General features: G+C 33.6%; 1 protein-coding gene across 1 annotated transcript; it reads left to right on the top strand.

Annotated features, from left to right (window-relative positions):
• Positions 1-9,255: 9,255 nt before the first annotated feature.
• On the top strand, positions 9,256-9,612 carry LOC131858605 (nuclear transcription factor Y subunit B-3-like). The gene has a single exon (XM_059211898.1). It carries the CDS (start codon positions 9,256-9,258, stop codon positions 9,610-9,612), a length of 357 nt encoding a protein of 118 aa, XP_059067881.1.
• Positions 9,613-21,476: the final 11,864 nt, after the last annotated feature.

Here is a 21,476-nt window from a genome sequence, read left to right as displayed (position 1 = left end):
CTAGTTCAGAGTCTATATACCTTGAAGTTCCTCTGAATTGTTCACCAATCTTTACATTTGTACTTTCAACAATTGTCTGCAATCTTTTCTTGAAACATCTATATGCCTTACTCTTAGATGAATAACCAAGAAATATTCCTTCATCACTTCTAGGATAAAATTTGCCAATATACTCATCTCTTCTGATATAACATTTACTTCCAAAAATTCTAAAATACTTAAGAGTAGTAGTATTACCAAACCATAGTTAATGAGGGGTCTTACTGGTTTCACCTTTGATGTGAACTTTGTTAAATGTATAGACCGCTGTAATGACTACTTCTCTCTAATATACATGTGGTAGGTTTGCTTCTGATAACTTACTTCTTGCTGCATCCAAGATAGTTCTATTTTTCCTTTCAACAACTCCATTCTACTGTGGTGCCTGAGGTGCTGATAGTTGTCTTCTGATTCCATTCACTTCACAAAATGTATTAAATTCCTTAGATGTAAATTCATCTCCTTGATTTGATCTTAAACATCTGATTTTCTTACTGGTTTCATTTTCTACCATTGCTTTGAATAGTTTGAACTTTCCAAGTGCTTCTGATTTTTCTTTGAGAAAAGTAACCCAATACATTCTAGAATAGTCATCAATGATTAGCATGAAATATCTATCACCTTGTAAGCTTTTAGTTCTAGCTGGACCACATAAATCAGTGTGAATCAAATCAAGAGAATTATTTGATTTTTCTGGAATACTTTTGAAACTAGCTCTAACTTATCTTCCAAATTGACATTCCTTACATACTGTATTCTAAGGTTTGACAATTTTAGGTAAATCTCTAACTACCTTAGTAGTACTTATCTTTACCATGCAATCAAAGTTTACATGATAGAGTCTCTTATGCCATAACCAACTTTCATCTATATGTGCAATTAAGCATGTCTTTTCATTGTTATTCAAATGAAAGATGTTAAATCTAGTCTGATTACTGGTTGCAATTTCCAAACAAGTTCTATTCATGATCTTGCATTTTCCATTTTTAAATTGTAACTGAAATCCTTTCTCAACTAATTGACCAACACTCAAAAGATTATGCTTTAATCCTTCAACATAGTAGACATTGTCAGTGTTATGCTTACCATCAAGAGATATTGTACCCTTACCTTTGTTGAACAAGCTTTGTCATCTCCAAATCTCACTAAGCCTCCATTGTATTCTTGAAAGTTCAAGAATTTACCTTTGTCTCTTGTCATATGATGTGAGCATCCTGAATCAATGATCCCTTCATCCTTTACTTTAACTTTAGCTACCAGGGCCTATACTATCAATTGAGCAGTAGGTGTTAGTTGATCTTATGTTATAGCAACAAAAACCCATCCATTGTCTGCTGGATCCTCATTAGAATCATCAGTCACACCTTCATCAATAATGTAACAAGATTTGTCTTTATTCTTCTTAAATCTGTATCTCTGATATTCAGGGTTAGGCTTGTATGTTCTTCTAGCTTCTTCTCTTAGTCTAGCATGTCTATCAGGGCATCTTGAAGCCATATGACCAATCTTATTGCAGTTAAAACATTTAACGAGTGCTTTACCTTCATACTTACTTCCAACTGGACCTCTAGGCTTTTCTTTGCAAATAGTGCTTCAAGTTCTTCAAGTTCTTCATTTTCTTTCCTACTTTCTTCAAGTTCTCTTGCATAAAAGGCTTTCCAATTAGATTTGTCAAATGATGGAGCAGATGATGTTGATGCTTTAAAGGCCAAATCTGTCTTTATAGTAGCAACATGACCAAATTCTTCAATTTCAAAAGCTGAAAATTTCCCAATCAATGTATCCCTAGTAACTGATGTATTAGGCATTATTCTTAACTCATTTATAGCAGTGAATTTCATTTTATATGCCAGTGGTAATCCTCTTAAAACTTTTGAAACAATTCCATCCTGTTATATGGGGGGCCTGCACATGTAGGAAGGCACACTGCCTAGAGCATACTGCTCATTACAAAAGAGTCTCACTGAATACAGAGGTTAAAAATACCTCAAGATAAATGGACAACAATCCAAAATAAAGAAATACTAAAGATATAATCTACCATGCCTGATTATAGTCCCGGTTAAGCTCAATACCGAAGGCCTTTGACCTCTTTCTTAATCCCAATTTTTTCACCTATGATCGACCAAATCTCCTTCGCATATGATATTGCATTCCAAGACCATGACACTTTATTACAATGATATCTTACATCATTTTATACAAACCCTAAGGTCTAAACCAATTAGGTCGGCCACCAAAAAGATATTACAATAAAAGAATTACATAAATCCATATTACAATGATATGCCATGTCGGCTTAAGACCAAAACAACAATAACCAATCCATAGAATATCCTGAAACATCCCGGTAACGTGTAGAGTACATGTTAGCATGATACCAACCCATAACCTAGATAGGCATCGAACCTATTCTGGGTCCACCATGCCAAAGCAATGTCTTCAAGTAATTGAAGCACGATCAAAGAAAATCTTTAGCATCCTAAAATCCATCTAGAATTTGCACCAACACCAATTATGCATCCTGTCAAGATTCCTTAGTGAAAGCTCTGCTGGCAGAGCCTTAAACCAATGTTGGTAAGGGTTTACCAGAGTGTATGATAGTATCCGATTACCAAGTCAATACCAACTGACCAAAACATGCTCCAGAAGCACATATCACATGTATCCAAATATATTCCATAGATCCAAACATGTCGGAAGTGTCCAACAAATAGTCTCTTCTGTCAGTAACACTAGATCTTCTATAGGTAACCAAAACCTATCTGCCAGTAACCAACCATAACATCTAGTGTTGACATCAATGACAAAACATCAATGCAGCACATAATCAATTCATCCATAATGCCAACACTCACATGCAATTTTTACTCTTCATCCTCTAAATAGATTTTATATTTTTTTACCATTCACAATTAAAGAAACATCAATTAGGTTGACCTAATTAGATATAATGTGTAGGATACAAATAGTTGGCCCAAAAATGATTTCCAAGTCATTTCAGAAGGAAGAATGAAATTTTTAAAGGGTTACAAGAGGTTGACACACATTTCTATCCATCACAAATCAACTCCTACAACACCACACACTACATCCTGGACCAAACTGTATAGGTTGTCTCTAAAGGATGGAACCGTTCAAGTACACCAAGTAAGCTTACTCAAAAACTTGATGTGAACCACAAAGACTTATGAGGATGTACAACATAGAATCACTTGACACTAACACAACTAAATTATTAAGCCACACCACAGAAACTACTAAAGTAAAATGAATGAAATGCATTATTGCAAATTGTCACACTATCACTAGATAAGCTGATAGTTAGAGCATTACAACTTTTACTATAGATAAAATGAGAACATAAAAAATTGGGATATATAATGAATTTTAATCCACCAACATTATATTATAACTACAAGCAATGGTGAATCAATAATGTAGGCCATAATATTATATTCAGTCTAATAGACTATTCACGAGAATAGTCACCTATAGCCAACCCCAACTATGGACAATAGAAACCACCTCAAAAGTTTCAAAAAAAGGATAGGACAACTCAATATATATCTAAAGAAATAGCAATCAATCTCCACATGTTTTCATGAACTCATAACTAATCTTTTGATATTGCATTACTATTCCTCTAATATTACACTATTTGAGAACGCAACTGATCAACCTTATGTACCAAAGTTATCATTAATGACAAGTTTGACATAATTGAAAATACAAACTCATCTTTTCAACAATATCCCCCTTTGTCATTGATTTCAAAACTTGTGCCAATTCCAAACTATTATCTTTTCACTTGACAACAAATTCTCTACCCCTTTGAAATTAATGACAAAGGGTGTCTCCACAACACAAACTCAATGACAATATGCAACTTCACCTTAGGGTATGAAGAAAATTAAAAACTATAACTATATTCCACCAATCTTCTACTTATTCACATATGTATTTATAGGAACAAAATTTTCTTACTGGCAAAATCTTAAGGAGTCTCCATAGTTGGGGATATAATGCCCTTGTGAACAAGCTTGAGATGACACCAAGTAGTCTTCCAATCATTATCCATAGAGGTAAAAATGTTGTGTTGGATTTCCATCTTCAAAAGTAGATCCTCTTGCTCACTATAGATACCCAAAACATTTACTTTGTGAGCCAATTTTTTGGAGTCTACAAGAAGTCCCCCCATGCTAGTGAGTTGCAAGACTGCAATATCTCTCAAATGAACAAAATTTACATTAATCTTCTCCCTTGATTAGTGAGCATAATTAACAGCATATACATATTCTCTATCTACAATCTATCATTACCATCTACATCCTTCTTCAAGTCTATATAACTAGACAATTATATAATCTATGCCTCAAAAATGTCTATTTGACTTTGAATGTCTTTGGTCGATAGAAGCCTCTGGTGACAAAACTGATATGTTGCACTACATTCCTCACACTCTTGTCAAAAACACTTATGTTTTCCTACAACTGGCTATGTGCAACTGCACATTTGTTCACCAACTCTTCTATTTCCTTCTCAATATTTTTCAAAATTGTTGTTTCCAAATTAGAGGCATGATCCTTCAAGGCATTAAGCAACACCTATAACTTCTCTATATACTAGTCAATGTCTCATCCAAACTTCCTAAAGTTTCTCATGGAGAAACTTCACTACATTATCAATAACTAATGAGCTTTGTATCTGAGACTTAATTTATTTCTTACATATAGAATGGTAATGTAAATCACTCAATTGTAATATGTGTAGGGGGAACAGACAATTAAGGTCCATCTAACCTTGAGACATAGGTACCTAAAGTAGCTAAGTGTGAATGACTAGTTAAAACTGTAACTGTAAATTTAATATTTTTGATGGAGAGTCTCCATGAGAATCTTAATATTTTTTATGGAGAGTCTCCATGGGGATTGTAAGATTCTCCACCAAACATAGTACTCCTTTATTCCTCTTTCTTCTCTTCCTGTTCTTTCTCTTTCTATACACCCTTATGCCCTTCTTCTTATTTATTCTTTGGAATCTCTTCTATAACTATTTGAACATTTTTATCAATCTCGATATGATCACCTAGACTAGTTTCTATACCACCATCACCATCTAACTACTCATTAGTTCTCTTTTTTGAATCAACTATACTATTGCCAACACCAAGCATACTCCCTTCTAAACCAATTGATATGTTTGTCTTTTTTGTAGAAGAAGAAAAGGTATTCTTTAATTATTTTGGAGCCTCATTTGATGCATCCTTAGTCTACTTGACTATCCTCTAATATTCATCTAATACTCTTCTTATGATATTTACCCTATCTTTTCTTCTAAACCTTGTATTAAGAGCCTATGCAATATTGACTCTATCTTCCTTAGATAAAGGAATACACACCATATCTAAAGAGTGTGTCCTTACAGTGGATTCTTTCATCAGTCTATCCTTCCTTCTATTTGTTAAGTCTTCTAGAAACTTCATTGGTAGCTTGTATGAAATATCATTCACATTCTTGTCAAAGGTCATCAAATAGTAGATAATGGATTTTTCTACCCTCCCTTTGTCTACCGAAGGGGCTTCCTTATATAATTCTACAAACACATCCAAGGAATCATGCTGACATATAGAATTCACTAGATTATCAAAATCAAGTGGTTGATAATAAACATTAACCATAGTTGAATCTATCTTCTTCTTCTTTCCCTTCCTCTTCTATAATTTTTTATTTTTTACTTCTTTCCTTTTCTTTGAAGGGGTATCTATTAGAGAAACCAAATTTCTCTTTCTTTGATTGAGAAGCATAACATCCTCTTTCTTAACTATGGTCCTTGCAGACCTCTTTTAGATTAAAAAAATCCTTTTTGCAGTTCCTCCTCTATGCTACTGTTTTCTACTTTCTTAATTTCAAGCTTGAAAATAGATTTATCTCTTGTTTCCTTTTTCATAGGTCCTTGATATTTCTTCTTACGCAATACTACCCTCATTGGTGTTCTAGAGGAACCAATCGTTATCAATAGAGAGATGGACACTAACCTACTTCTCTTATGTGCTTGCTTTCAAAAGGCCTCTTCTATTGTGGGTATATTTATCCTTGTGCACAAGTTCTCCATTCTCTTTGCATATCTAGTCACAAACTTCTTCTAGATCATGTTGTTCAATACTACAGTCCTAAATCTTCTACAGTCTGATCTATGAGTAATTACAAATGGGTCTTCATATTTTTTAACATACTCATCTGGTATCTCATAGAGTAACTTAGGTAGACAAGTAATCATTTGTTATACCACCTCAATGTAACAGTGATCCTACAGACCAAAAAGGTAATCTCGTTCATATACTTAGAAACCAAACTAGTAGGAACACGCTATCTTTCATGCATCAAGTGTCTTGAAAATTATTAAACCAACTAGAATATGTAGTATTATATACTTTTGTATCATTATTATAATTTCTAATATGGTGTTTTATTTGCACCACTTTAGGAGAGAATTCATTCCACACTTTGCTCTTAACACCTAAGAGCTCATTCATGAACATAAATGCTAGACATATGGTTAAGGACCCATACTTGAAAAAATTATTATTTTTCTTTGCCCTACCTATATTATCTAGAAGCTAACATCTCATAAGCTCACAAAGATCAAACTTTTCTCCTTCAACCACCATCTAATAGACAGAGTGTATAGTAGTGGCAGTGGCAAAACCCTCACAATTTTAATAGTAAATCTTGTATGTCAAGCCCTTGGTAACATAGAGGACACATGGATCAATGATTTCCTTAAGATTCATAACCTTTCCCTTAGGTTTTGTATTGATAAGCTCAAATATAGTACCATTTTTCACCAACATCAAAATAGAAAGTGTTCCAAAGATTCTCAGCCTTAATAGCATCCTTCATGATCTAATAGGGATGATCTCGAAATATAAAATCTCCATGAATTTTTCTCAAGATTATCCAAATTCATGCATGCTTATAGCTAAAGTCGGGGAATTCCTTCCAAAAAACTGAGACTTTGTTATACCAATCATCACAAATATGTTTGTAGAGAATTTTAACCACGTGGAAAGTTCTCAAAATACCTTCCAAACATTTATCCTACTAAAACCAATCCAGCATCCATACAATAAGGGGGTCCTTTAAATTCTTAATGATTTCTCCCCTTTAGATAATGCAAAATCTTTAGTTTCTAAAGGAAGTACCTACACCGCTAATAGGTACAAATTCATCCACTGTATCTTATAAATATTTAATATTTACAATCCATTTAAAACTTTTTAATGTTACACAATGTGATGGTTAAAACATATTAAGAATTTTTTGTTCATTGCATAATGCGATGATTAAATTGTGGTATTGGTGCACTTGCTACTAAGGTTCAAGCCCTTCCTCTCCTACAAAGTTAATGGGCTTTGAGTGTCTAGTATTCTAGTGAACTGAAATATTTGAATCATTCACCCTTGGATACTTAAAATCCTTGGTAGTTTGTTAGGCATATAGGCTTTTGGCCCTTGTAACCCCATTGAGCTCATAATTTTTGGATCATTATATTGATGATGAAAATCTATTGTGAGGATGAGGTCTCGTATTTTTTTGCCTTGTTTGAGCTAGTCTAGAAAAAACATGGTTGAGTTCACAATAATGGTTCGCACTTTCACCCACGAAGGAAAAATGCGATGGTCGGAAATTGTTTTTGAGGGTGTTCGTTTGTACTGGGGGTTTTCGAATGAACTACTTTTTGGGGTTTGAGCAAAGCCCCCACTTTTCTCGAACCTCCCTTTCGAGTGAACCACCCTTAACTATTGTTTTTGAGCCCCCCTTCATTAGAAGGTATTTAGGGGGATTCATTTGAACCCCGTTTTTTACACTTCTCTGAAACATTCTACAATTTTTTGTAAATTTTTGGCCTTCAAACCTCTAGTTGAAGGCTCAAATGGAATGATATTGACAACCCAAAATTTAAAATGGTAGTCCTCGAAGCAAGCTTTCCAATGATTAAAATTTTATTACATATTGAGTTTATTGTGAACTTTTTTTTTTAATTTTACCAAACATAGGTTTTTCACCAAACTTGAACTTCTTTGTTCAATGCATTGGGAAAAATAGTAAACTAATTAAATTTTTTTTTGAAAAATATATATGCACTAGGTATTGATGTCTTCTTTCTAACAAAATAAAATAAAATTGAATTTCGATATATATAGAACAAGCTATGTGTTCAAAAGTACACCTATATCTAAATTATAATTAGTTTGACTTCAAAACTTAATAAAATGAAAAATATTTAACATATCACTATAAAACCAACTACATGCACTGGGTATTGATGTTAAAAATAATATATTTAGAATCTACAGACGAGATGTTACAAATCACTAGTTTACATCATCTTCAAATTCTTAATAGTTTATAAGTTATAGGTGTTGGAAAGTGAAGGTTTTTTGCAAAATGTTCATCTAAGTATCAAAGTTGGCAAAAAAATAGGAATTAGTATTGTGAGTTCACCAATTCTCAAGATGCCAAAATATATATGCAGTAATAATTATAAAATGACATAATATTCTTATTCTCTCTAATTAATGTTAATTATAACATTACATTATATGTATCATAAAAAATATATTTAAAATTATTATATTTCCCTAAACTTGTATATTAGATATTTTAATTAAAATTTTAATTCATATCTAGTTTTTATTTCAGACTCACTAAAAAAAAATGGCAAGTAATGTTTTTTTGGGTGAAGAACATAAATAGCAGTCTCTATGTTCGAGAATAATGACCCCTACTCAATATAAAATGCTGTACAAACATGGACATTGATATGTCAGGCCAGCATATCCGGAATTTGTTACCCATTTAGCGTACTATCAGTACCTAACAATATTTTTTTATAAGACAAAGTCGGAAAGAATGAAAAGAAAACCTCTCGAACAAAGAGAGTATTGAAGAGTTAAAGTGATGACAAGTGGAATGATTAGAACTCAGTAGTGATGATCCTTCCCATTTTAGCATATCTTGTCCCCCCACAATGATCTATTATTTAACCTTGTATCTCACTGCATATGGAAAAGAGAATTGTTTGTGTCAGTTGTTAGATTAAAAAACGGGAGACAATAGCTTGGATAACAGCAGCAGCCATCCATCTGATATTGATTTCAACAAGTACAGAGAACAAGACAGGCTACTGCCCATAGCAAATGTGGGTAACATCATGCGCAAGATCCTCCCTCCAAAGGCCAAGCTCTCAAAGGAGGCAAAAGAGACCATGCAAGAATGTGTTTCAGAGTTCATCAGTTTTGTCACTGCAGAGGCTTCTCACCAGTGTCAAAAGGACTATAGGAAGACACTCACTGGTGAAGATCTCATATGGGCGATGGCTTCTCTTGGATTGGAAGGTTATGCAGAGGCTCTAGAAAATTATCTCCAGAGGTACAGAAGAGGTAAAGCTGAGATGAAGTTATTCACAAAACCTGGATTCTTAGATCACTCCTCTCCTGAAAACAACGAGAGGGATGCAAGAGAAGACCCACATCAGAATCATTTTCATGAAAAGTGGGCAGCCAGTTAAGGGATCAAATAACAACAACCAGTAGTAGTCTACTGTCAAAGTGGAGGAAGTTCAGGTGGCTATGGCAGTTGCTAACGACCATGATGTCATATTATTTATTTCGGTTTATCAGTGTCTTCTCTTTCATTGTACGTGTCTGATATATTAGACCTTCTTCTGCTTGCCAAGTATGGGTTGTAAACTTTTTCTTTGTAATTGGTTTCCAGGTAAACATCATCTTACAAACTACAAGTTTGTTTTAGGGAAGGTAGGGCATTGAAATAGGGTATGCTGGAATATGTATTTGATATTAGCTATGGACCAAATATTAGTACAATTGCTGAAAAGCCGTCTCTATTAAGTGTTTGTCCACTTCAAACACGGCTTGCATAATATAGGTAAAGCACTCACAAAGATTAAGCCTATCTTTACGTATTCTTTCATTGTATGGACTAAGTACAAGCCTCTCTCTAATCTCCGGGTATATTTTCCATTGTCACAATACCAAATACTTTCATGAAGCTTTGTTTGTTATTAGGAATATCTTAAGTTTTAATATTGGAACTTGTATCATTTTTTGATGAATAGGTCTTTTCTATTAATAATTAATATTAAAGTACAGATTCACAAAAAAAATGTTGGGGGATATGAGATCATCCTGCGAGAGTCACACGGCAGAAGTCGGAGTCATAAAACAAAACTATTCATAAATAAAACTGCCTCATGCAGCCAAAGCATTGGCAGTTGAGGGGGGAGGATCTTGATCATCTTTCTTGCTCCATACATCAACAGGGCCAGGGGTCAGGTCTGGCATGGACCACCCGTCTTCTTCTTCTTCTTTTTCTTGCTCTCCTTCCTCTTAATGTTTCCCAAGATAGTTACACTAAGTTTTTATGTATAAGAATTAATTAAACAATGAAATTGTGAGACAATGGTAATAGCAAGTCTACGGCATATGCATTGCTAAGAAATACACTCTTACATAAGCGTCCATATGGCAATTTTCTAATGGGATTTGTAGTAAATTTTATTAAAGAGATAAAACGAGTAGTTTTGAAATGCTTTACAAATCCTTACAAAAACATTAAAATTGGTTTATAAATTGTTAAAACAGATTTCATTTATAGTCAAGGTTTACATAAAATAATTATCAATAAAGAGAAAATTAATATAGTTATTTATCATGAAACAAAATTAGAATGTGAAAAATTATAGTTCCTGAAGGGACCTAATAGCTTCCAAATCGCCTATGTGAAAGCTATCATTAATGTCTTTAGGGTCTTGGGTCTTCTTGTTCCCCTCATTTCCCTTCTTTTTCATGCCAATACTACTAGCGTTAAGCTGAATAACCACATTTCTCTTCTTCTCCTCATTAATATTGGTCCTCTACTTTTCTAGCTTGTCATGAGTACTTTTAATCTTCTTTGCATTGACCTTTTAATAGCTATTCAAATATTATTTGATATTTGTAATATCTTATTCCATGATACTAATTATCATTACCTCCCAATTATCCTACGCTTTTGTATTATCAACCCACAAAGATGGTAAGATTCTTCTTTTAGTTGGGTACCTCTTTTTATAATTTGTTAACAAGAGACTACTTATCATTTCTAGAAATTTTTCTTCTCTTCTTCCAAAGTAGCTATCTTTAATTATTATTATTTTCACCTTAATGTCTAATCTATTGATTTAAATTTTAAACCATTTTATTATTTTCTTTCAAATCATGAATCTAATATAGAGAAGTTACCTCTATAAAAAAAGGAAGAATAGGGATGGGGTGTCTTAGTCTTATTAAATATTTGGCAGTAAGGGTTAAGTTCTTAAAATGAACCACCCATGGCTGATTAAGGGAATTATTTATCTTTTCCTCTCCTTACTATCCCTTTATCACGCATCTTCAAAATAAAAGACATAATGATCCACCAACCTTACTGTCTTACCTTCTTGTTTTTTTTAAATGAATGATTGAAGAAGTTTAACTTTTCGACATGGTTGATGATAAAAATAATTAATCTTTAATGTAGGTGAATAGCTAGAAGGTAATTTATACATTCCCTTACGGACAAGTCCATGGAAGAAAGCAAATCCCTATGGAGATTTAAACTTAGGTCTGTAGAATGAAGACTCAATACTTTCAACTAATTAAGTTCAACCACATGGGCATTAATTATTAATTACTTAAATTTAAATATTTTTTTATTAGATTAAAGTGTTAATAGGTATCCTTTCTTTATTTATTTTATTAGATTTTATTCTCATTATTATTAATCTTAATAAATATTTATTTAGACAACCTTAATTTTAATGTTTAAACTTAGTCAGCAACATATTTTTATTGATACTAGTTGTGAATATTTTTCTATAAAAAAAGGGAAATTAGAACTAGAAGGCTTAATTCAAAAAATGTTATTGACTAAATATCATCAAAGTTAAAAAGTATATGATAATACAATAAATCTAAATGAATAATCAAATATAATAGGGGACATGTAACTAGAAAAATAGTTCTTCTACAAATCTTGAGTAGAATTTTTTGTGTCTTTTGTTTGATGTGTTGGTTCTAAAATCAGTAGATTCACCAAATCCTAAAGATTATTTCAGCTTCTTATATTTAGACCTAGTGTTAGATTTTCCCAATGAACAAGATTGATCAAATTGATTAAAATTATCTACTCTTTAGGCTGTAATGTGCCTTGGTGGATGAGCCAATACAACCATTATTTAATAATTCCCCAAACTTGTACGAGGATGTTTAAGAGATTAAACTTCATGCAAGATTCCAAGGTTTGTTTTATCACAACTTTAATTCAATTATCTTTCTATAATAGTTTTTGCACTTGGTGTGAACTGAAAAATAGAAAATAAAAATAAACTAAAAATAAAACAAAATTTAAAACATGTATTTGAATTTCAAAGAATTTGTTTTGGAAGCAAACTGACTGGCTCCTTCTCCACAAGGCAACAGGGTCAAATTATCAAATCAATGTGTGTTTTAATGAGCTTATATTTGTCATGTTTTACTATTCCATTGTTTTCCATTTTAGCCTATATTTCAATTGTTTCCCACAAGTTGTCATGATAATTGGATGGATTTATAAGAGTTAATAGGAACTTTGAGATATAATATAACTTTGGAAATACCTATTATTCCATACCATTGTTGATGGTTTTGTTTGTGAAATAAAGATCGAAGAAGAAGCCAAAGAGGAAGCCAAAGAAGGGGAAGAAGACCACTCATGATAATTCATGAGGATTCAAGTGTTGTTTTATCTTGTGGTTAATTCTAGGCATCTAGTCTAGAAAGAATGGTCATAGGCAACTTCACTCTTTCTTTCCTCAATTTATACAATTGTTATTGTTAAGACTTTAAAACTACATGTACTATTTAGGTTACTTAGTTTCGCATAAAAAGACTATATAAAACCCTTGATGTATCAAATATTATGTCATCTTTTTATGTAGGAGCATCCCTGGTCTATGACCAATATTGCATCAACCAAAAATATTTACTTTTAGTTTTGGTCTTGTTGCAGTTTTTGTGTTACTTTGAGCATTTTCTGATAGTAGTTCCTTTTTCATTGCAGATTAGATTTTTTGTTTCCTAGCATGTTCATGTTCCTTGTTCCATATTTCCAATTCATTTGGATTCTTTTTCGAAAATTTATTCCTTCTCGGGTGTTTGTTTCTTGGTTTTGAAGTTGTTTTTGGGCTTATCATCTTTGTTGGAGATTTCTTCTTGTGTAAATAAATTCCTTGGATTGTGAAACAATTTGGCACTACACATGATATTATTAGGCCCTTCGTTGACCCTCCTTTATGGTTCACACTTCATGTTTGTTCTTCATGGATGAAATCTTCACGTTTTGGGGCTGACCTATTTTACATGTTTCCTTTTCCTTCCTTGGTAAATGCAATTTTTTGTGGTCTCCCTAGATGTGTTCTAGATGGTATACATATGGTTGTATGTGATATTTTGATATATAACAAAGTTGTATGATGATCTAGATCCAATAATTATCATTCAGATACTTCTTGGAGGCCCAAATGAATTGTATCATGGAATGTAGTTTGTAACTGGGCATGTTAGCCTACATGTAACAAGATGTTACTAGATGTTTTATTATGAATACATGATTATGTGAATGTCAGATTTTCTATTTTCTATGTTTTGTGTTGTTTCTTCTGTTGTGTTACTCTTGCTGCATGATCTGGACTATTATCTTTGAGAATCCTCCTGGTCATGGCTATGTTAGATGGTATTAGAGTTGGTTGTGAACCTTGAGGCATTCCTTTTGGTGAATAGATTGTCAATTTGAGGTAGGTTGCAAGCATGTTTGATAGATCGCCAATGGAGAGGCAATTGAAACCTTGTACTCAGATCGCCAAGTTGAGGAAGTTGCAATAGAGAAAAGGAGGAGATGCTGCCAAAAAGGATGAACCCTAGGAGGGTAGAGTAGATGATAGAAGATTTCAAGAATGAGATGAGGAATGAGATCTGAAATGTGTTGGCTAGTTTACAGAGGAATCTAGAGTCGAAGGATAAGTCTGAAGAGGCAGGAGAAGAGCTTGAGGCTAAAGAAGCTGAGAGACCAACAAACGAAGGTGAAGAAATATTTCTTAGGGTAATGGCGGAAGTAAAAAAAGTTCATAAAGTTGAGGTTTCTAACTTTTCAGGATCATTGAATCTGAAAGACCCGATAGACTAGATAGGAGAGTTGGAGGACTATTGCAAGTTCAAATATGTTAAGGACCCAAAGAGATTTCGGTTAGCACAAACTAAGTTGAAAGGGCATAATTATTTATGGTGCAAATAATTGAAAAGAGATAGAGTGGATAATGGTGAGATTAAAATCACCCAATGGAGGTAGATGATCATGAAATGATCATAAGCTGGAAGTGAGAGAACAGTTCTTGGTGAATTTTAATATTGGACCTTTCAAGGATGAAGTCTTATGTGATGTTTTCCCTATGAGTGCTTGTCACGTTTTGTTGGGTAGACCTTGGAAATTCAATAGAGGAGCTATTTATAATTGTAGAAGAAACCTGATCACTATTGAGAAGGATGGGCAGAAGTTAACTTTTGTTTGTTTCAAGGAGAAAGAGAAGGAACTGAAAATTTTGAGTCTTGTGAAGAATTGTTGAGCTAAGAAGCAGGTTGCAGAGGATACAACTGATGGTGGCATGGATTTTCATAAGGATCTAGTGGATAGGTCTGATAGTAAGGAGGTATCTGATGGCGGTAAGGTTAAGGTCATGGTGGAAAACCAGATGAAACCTTATGGAAGAAATAATTAGAATTATAAAATAAAGAGAGCAATAATTAGAGGCAGTGTGTTGATGTGAAGCAAGTAAAGGGAGATAAAGAAAAATAGAAACTAGAGAATTTGGTTGAGATTCTAGAAGAGGTTAGGAAGAAGATTGCTAACAAGGAAGACACTTACATCATAAATGAGCATGGGGTTTATATCCCTAATCCTTTTCGATGTTCATGAGTTACCTCTCATGGAACATCTTTTTCTACCTAGTGTGCCTAATGCAAGAGAGTCCTTAGTCTCTCAACAATATTGCATCAACCAAAAATATTTGCTTTTAGTATTGTTCTTGTTGCAGTTTTTGTGTTACTTTCAATATTTTATGGTAGTTTCTCATTTTCTGTTGCAGGTCATATTTCTGGTTTCCTGGCATGTTTGTGTTCCTTGTTCCATATTTCTAGTTCATTTGGATTCTTTTGTGGCAAGTTATTCATTATGGGGTGTCTATTTCTTGGTTCCGAAACATTTTTTGAGCTTATCATCTTTGTTGGGGATTTATTCTTGTGCAAAATAATTCCTTGGATTGTGGAACAATTTGGCACCACACGCGATGTTCTTAGGCCCTTCGCCAAACCTCCTTTGTGGTCCACACTTTATGTTTGTTCTTGGTGGATGAGATCTTCATGTTTTGAACCAACCGACCTATTTTAAACATTTCACTTTACTTTCTTGGTAAATGTAATCTTTTGTGGCTGACCCGGATGTGTTCTAGATGGTATATATATGGTTTTATGTGACCTTTTAAGATATAGTGAAGTTGTATGATGCTCTAGATCCATTAATTGTAATTCAGATACTTCTTGGAGGTTGACATGAATTGTATATTCTGGAATGTAACCTATAAATTGGTATGTTAGCTTGCATGTAACCGAATGTTCTATGATGAATACATGAGGATGTGAATGTCAGATTTTCCATTTTCTATGTTTTGTGTTGTTGTCTCCATTTTGTTAGTCTTGCTGCATGATCTAGACTGTTCTCTTTGAGGATCCTCTGAGTCATGGTTGTGTCATATTTTGGAATCAAAATTAAGGTATTACTCGTGAACTTTCAAGGCATTCGTATAATTCTTAATTAGTCTCCTTAATTGATAACCGGGAGGAAGGAACCCCAATTCAGCAAATCGATCGTTTGTGCATGCTTATTTCTATGTGAGTATAATTTGTTTATTCATGTGTATAATTATCTTTATTCACATTGATCTAATAACTCCTGAAATTCATATTTCCTTTTTTTTTTAAGTTATAAGTGTGATTTCTATAAGTTTGATTTACACATGTAGCTCCCATCGTAGTGATACAACTCCTGTCACCCAAATTATAAAACCTTTGTTAATAATTTGTTAACAACCAACATTGAAATTTTAGAAGCCATTTTCCATAAGAAGGATTGAGAGTGTTCAATCAGTGTAAATTGTGTTCAGAATCTAAATTGTTTGGAAGGTATTTTTAGGGAAATTTATTAATTCATTTTGATAGGTTTAATTTGGCAAGTTTGTTTATCTGTTTTGATGGTTAACATTATCTAATTCATTTTGAGATCTTAGGACCGTTGTTATGTTTGTATTTGAATATTTATTTTAGAAATGCATCTCATTTCTACTCAATTTACTATTTTCACCACCTTGACAAATAGCCATAACACTTTTCATAAGTCTATGATCCCCAGATTAATACTGAGGTACAAACTGAGAAAACCAATAAAATCTTACCAAAGCTCAATCTAATTCAATCACAAAGAGAAATTTTACCCTTAACTTTGGTCCATGATTCTGGCCAATCATTTTGGTGTTGTTTTTGGGGAATGGTGTTCAAGGATTGAAATCTTAGTAAGTTACATGAGGACCTACGCGCCAAGAGGAAATTCCTTGCAATTGTCAACCTTTCTTAGGTGATTAACCTTTTTTTTCACTGTTATAAATCATACAGGTGCATGAATCAAAATAGGGATAGCAAAGGAAGATTTGTTAAGAAATATATAGCAAGTAGTTCCAAACAAAAAAAATCAAAATTAGAAAAAAGGCCATTGGTAAAAAAAAGTAGTAGTTGATCCTGATCTAGAAAAGTGTGTTGTAGAGCCTTCTATTATTTCTCTACCTATCATATCACACATAATTCCTGAATTTCCTCAAGAGCCACTAATGACTATATTTTACTAGACAATTCACTAATTCCTTTGAGCTATATAGTGGAAATTCTATTGAAAAATAATTTTCAATCACTTACACTACCTGGGCATTTCAAAACAATATGGGTGACAACAATAACAATAACAACAACAAAAATGGGGGCATACTTGCCCATTATAATATTCTAACTTTTGAGTTCCATATTTTGGACCCTATTGAAGATGCCCTCATGAAAATATCTCTCAGTCTACCTTACTAGTATTTAGGGGAGTGACCATGGAAGATTGTGATATATTTTTATTTGAATTTAAAGTTTTGTGTAAGCAATATGATTATTAGAATGATGCATAGAAACTAAAATTATTTTTAGGCCCTTGAAGGATTTAGCACTTAGGTGGTTTATGGGACTTGGATTATAGTCAGTCCACACATGGTACTATTGGCATTATGGATGAATTAGATATGTGTTGCATTGATGTTTTGCCATTGATGTCAACACTAGCTTATTTGGATGGTTACCGACAAACAAGTTTTGGTTATCGGTAGAAGATCTTGTGTTACCGACAGAAGAGATTATCTGTTGGACACTTTTGACATGTTTGGATCAGTGAACTATATTGAATTTCATGAGTTATATGCTCCATGAGCATTTTTTGGTCAGTTGGTATTGGCTTGGTAATTGGATGTTATCATACACTCTGGTAAACCCTTACAGGCACTGGTTTAAGGCTTTACCGATAGTTATTTCATTAAGGAATCATGACATGATGCACAATTGGTGTTGGTACAGCTTCTTCGAGGATTTCAGGATGCTGAAGATTTTCATTGATCATGCTTCAATTGCTTGAAGACATTTCTTTGGCATGGTGGACCCAAAATAGGTCTGGTACCTATCTAGGTTATGGACCGGTATTATGCTAGCGTGTACTCTACACGTTACCTGGATGACTCGAGATGATTTATGGATTATCTATTATTGTTTTGGCCTTAAGCCGACATGGCATATAATTGTAATAAGGAATTATGTAATGATATTATTGTAATATCTTTAGGTGGTCGACCTAATTGGTTTAGGCCTTAGGGTTTGTATAAATAAGAGATAGAAACTCTTTGTAAAGTATCATGGTTATTGGAAAGGTCATGGTCATGGAATATACTATGTGAATATTGTAATATCATTCAGGAAGAGGAGTTTATTGATCATTGGTGATCGAATTGGCTTTAGAAGAGGATTTAGTCCTTCAGCATTGAGCTTAACCAGGGTTGTAATCCTGCATGGTAGATGTTATTTCTAGCAGTTCACTATATTGGATTGTTGTCCATTTGTATTGAGAAGGTTGTAGCCTATCTTTAGTTAGTGAGACTCTTTTGTAATGAGCAGTATGCTCTAGGTAGTGTGCCTTCCTGTAAGTGCAGGCCCCTCATTGTAACACATACTTTTTGCATAAGTATCATCTGACTATGGGTAGGCTTCCCACTGTGGTTTTTCCCTTTCTAGGTTTTCCACATACAAATAATGGTGTTATGTTGTATGGTTCCTTTGCATTGATTAGCTGGTTAATTGTTAAGTTAAATTGTTTACCGATATCTATTTTTATCAGAACCTGTCTATGCTTTACCGGTACTCGATTTGCTTAAGGTTATATTGTGTATTGAAAGTTATAAGGTTAATATTGTGTATTGAAAGTTATAATATTTTAATAAATGATTCACCCCCCTCTTAGTTGTTTACTAGTTATCCTAAAAATTGGTATCAGAGCTTTGGTTCTCTTTTGTAGAATCTTAACTGTTTGATGTAGATCCTATGGCAGCTAACACTTCTAATCCATCAACTATTTTTAGAAGAGAAATCCCTAAGCTTGATGGAACAAATTATAGGATATGGAAAATTCAAATGGATACTCATCTTATATGTCTTGGAAAGGATATTTGGGAGATCACTGAGAAAGGATACACACCTTATGATCCGACATCCGACAATCCTGCTCTTGTGGAGCTGGATAAGAATATTGAAAATGACTGCAAAGATAGAAAAGCCCTCTTGTGTGCACTTAGTGAACAAAAGATTATGGGATTGTCAGACAAATCATTAGCTAAGGCTATATGGGACAAACTGCAAACTCTAATTGAAGGTGACCCTACTATCAAAATTGCTAAACTTAAAAATGAAAGAAAATAAAAGAATTATTGTGTTTATGGAATGAGTAAATGAGATTGTTATGGCAATTAAATGTCGGTATTTTGGTATGGTTTTGTCATTAATGTCAACACCTACTAAAAGCACTTTGAAAATCCAGCAAACATTCACCGGCAAGCAACTTTTGCACAGTTACTGGTATATGGTACACCGGCAGGATATAATGGTCACTGGCACTTGGAATGGCATGGAAGACACTTGGTAATGTCGAAGACATCATGTGGACATCTTATCTTGGAGGTTTGATCATTATTATATTCATATTTGCATATTTGCTTTTGTCAGCAAATAGGTCCAGGGTTATCTAGGGTTACATCGACAGGCTTATCTTTTCCAGATCAACATGGCATGCTATGGAGATGATTAATTAATGTTGTAAATGCATTAAGCCAACATGTTCAATCAGTTATTGCATCAGATATAATATTGTTTGTAAAAAAAAATTTTGTAATATCTTGTAGAGCCGACCTACTAAAATTTGTCTTAGGTTATGGTATAAATGTAAGATCTTAATTGAAAGATCAAGTGTGGAATGTGAAAAAGGAATATTGTGAAAGGATATGCGAGATTAAGTAGAGCTATACATGAAGACATCATTTGAAGGTGAAGTTAGGGTTTTGTGAAGGCATATCAGCATTACACCGATATTGAATCTAGCATATGAAGATGCTATTTCAAGCAGTACATTCTTATTGGATTTAACCATCCAAATTGTAGTCAGTGTGACTCCCATTTGTGTTTCAGCAGTGAGCTCTAGGTACTTGGCCTTTCTGCATGGGTAGACCCCATTTATGTACACTTACTATCTGCAGGTATCATCTGATTGTGGGTAAGGTTTCCCACCGTGGTTTTTCCCCTTACAAGGTTTCCACGTACAAATATTGGTGTCATGTGTTGTGGATGATTTTATGTTTTGATTTAATGCATTAATCTTTACTGGTATTGCATTTATCTGTTAAATCTGTCCATCGGTATAACAGATTGTCTCACCGATATTAAAGCAGTAATTGATTAAGTGGTTTTTGATTTAAAATTTTTAGACAACTAATTCACCCCTCCCCCCCCTCTCAGTTTTTCCTGGACCTAACAATTGGTATCAGAGCTAAGTCCTCTTTTGCGTAAGTTTAACAACTTGAGGAGATCCAATGGCTACTAATTATTTCAGGAAGGACAGTCCTAAACTTGATGGAACCAACTATGGGATATGGAAGATCAGAATGGAGATACATCTGAATTGTATTGGAAAAGACATTTGGGAAGTTACAAAGAATGGTTATACTTCTGTTGTACTAGGTCAACCCAGTCCACCTAACTTGACAAAAGATGAGGAAAATGATTGCAAAGCAAGAGAAGCACTTTTGAGTGCATTATCAGATCAGCAAATCATGGGACTATCAGATAGGTCTACTGCTAAAGCTATTTGGGATCATTTGGAAACAATGAATGAAGGAGATTCCATAGTCAAAATTGTAAAACTTGAAAGCTTCCGAGTCAGGTATGAACATCTGAAAATGGAAGAAGATGAAAGAATCTCTTCTTTTATGGAAAGAGTAAATGAAATTGTTTTGGGTATTAAATGTTGTGGAGGAACCTTAAGTGAGGATGAAATTGTTTCAAAAGTTTTAAGAGGATTGCCACCGACATACAAAATGAAGGTTACTACTATAAATGAATTAAGAACAATGCTTAATACATCAGTAACTAAGGATACATTGATTGGAAAACTTTTAGGCTTTGAAATTGAGGAGTTTAGTCCCGTTGCTACTATAAAGATAGATTTAGCCTTCAAAGCATCAACATCATCTACATCATCATCTGACAAATCTGATTGGAAAGCCTTTTATGCAAGAGAACTTGAGGAAAGTAGGAAAGAACTTGAAGAACTAGAAGAACTTGAAGCACTATTTGCAAGAAAAATGCCTAAAGGTCCAGTTGGAAGTAAGTATGAAGGTAAAGCACCTTTTAAATGTTTTAATTGCAATAATATTTTTCACATGGCTTCAAGATGCCCTGATAGACATGCTAGACTAAGAGAAGAAGCTAGAAGGACATAGAAGCCTAACCCTGAATATCAAAGATACAAATTCAAGAAAAATAAGGACAAATCTTATTATGTAGCTGATGAAGGAGTGACTGATGATTTTGAAGAAGATCCGACAGACAATGGATGGGTTTTTGTTGCTATAATAGAAGATCAACTGACACCTGCAGTGCAACTGGTAGAACAAGCCTTGGCAACTAA

This window comes from Cryptomeria japonica, chromosome 9 (assembly GCF_030272615.1).
Source record: "Cryptomeria japonica chromosome 9, Sugi_1.0, whole genome shotgun sequence".
NCBI classification, from domain to species: Eukaryota; Viridiplantae; Streptophyta; class Pinopsida; order Cupressales; family Cupressaceae; genus Cryptomeria; species Cryptomeria japonica.
This window is presented reverse-complemented; position numbering and strand designations above follow the sequence as displayed.

Bases quoted from the DNA above. Each gene is read 5' to 3' on its own strand.
- LOC131858605 (XM_059211898.1), top strand. From the start codon at position 9,256: ATGCGCAAGATCCTCCCTCCAAAGGCCAAGCTCTCAAAGGAGGCAAAA.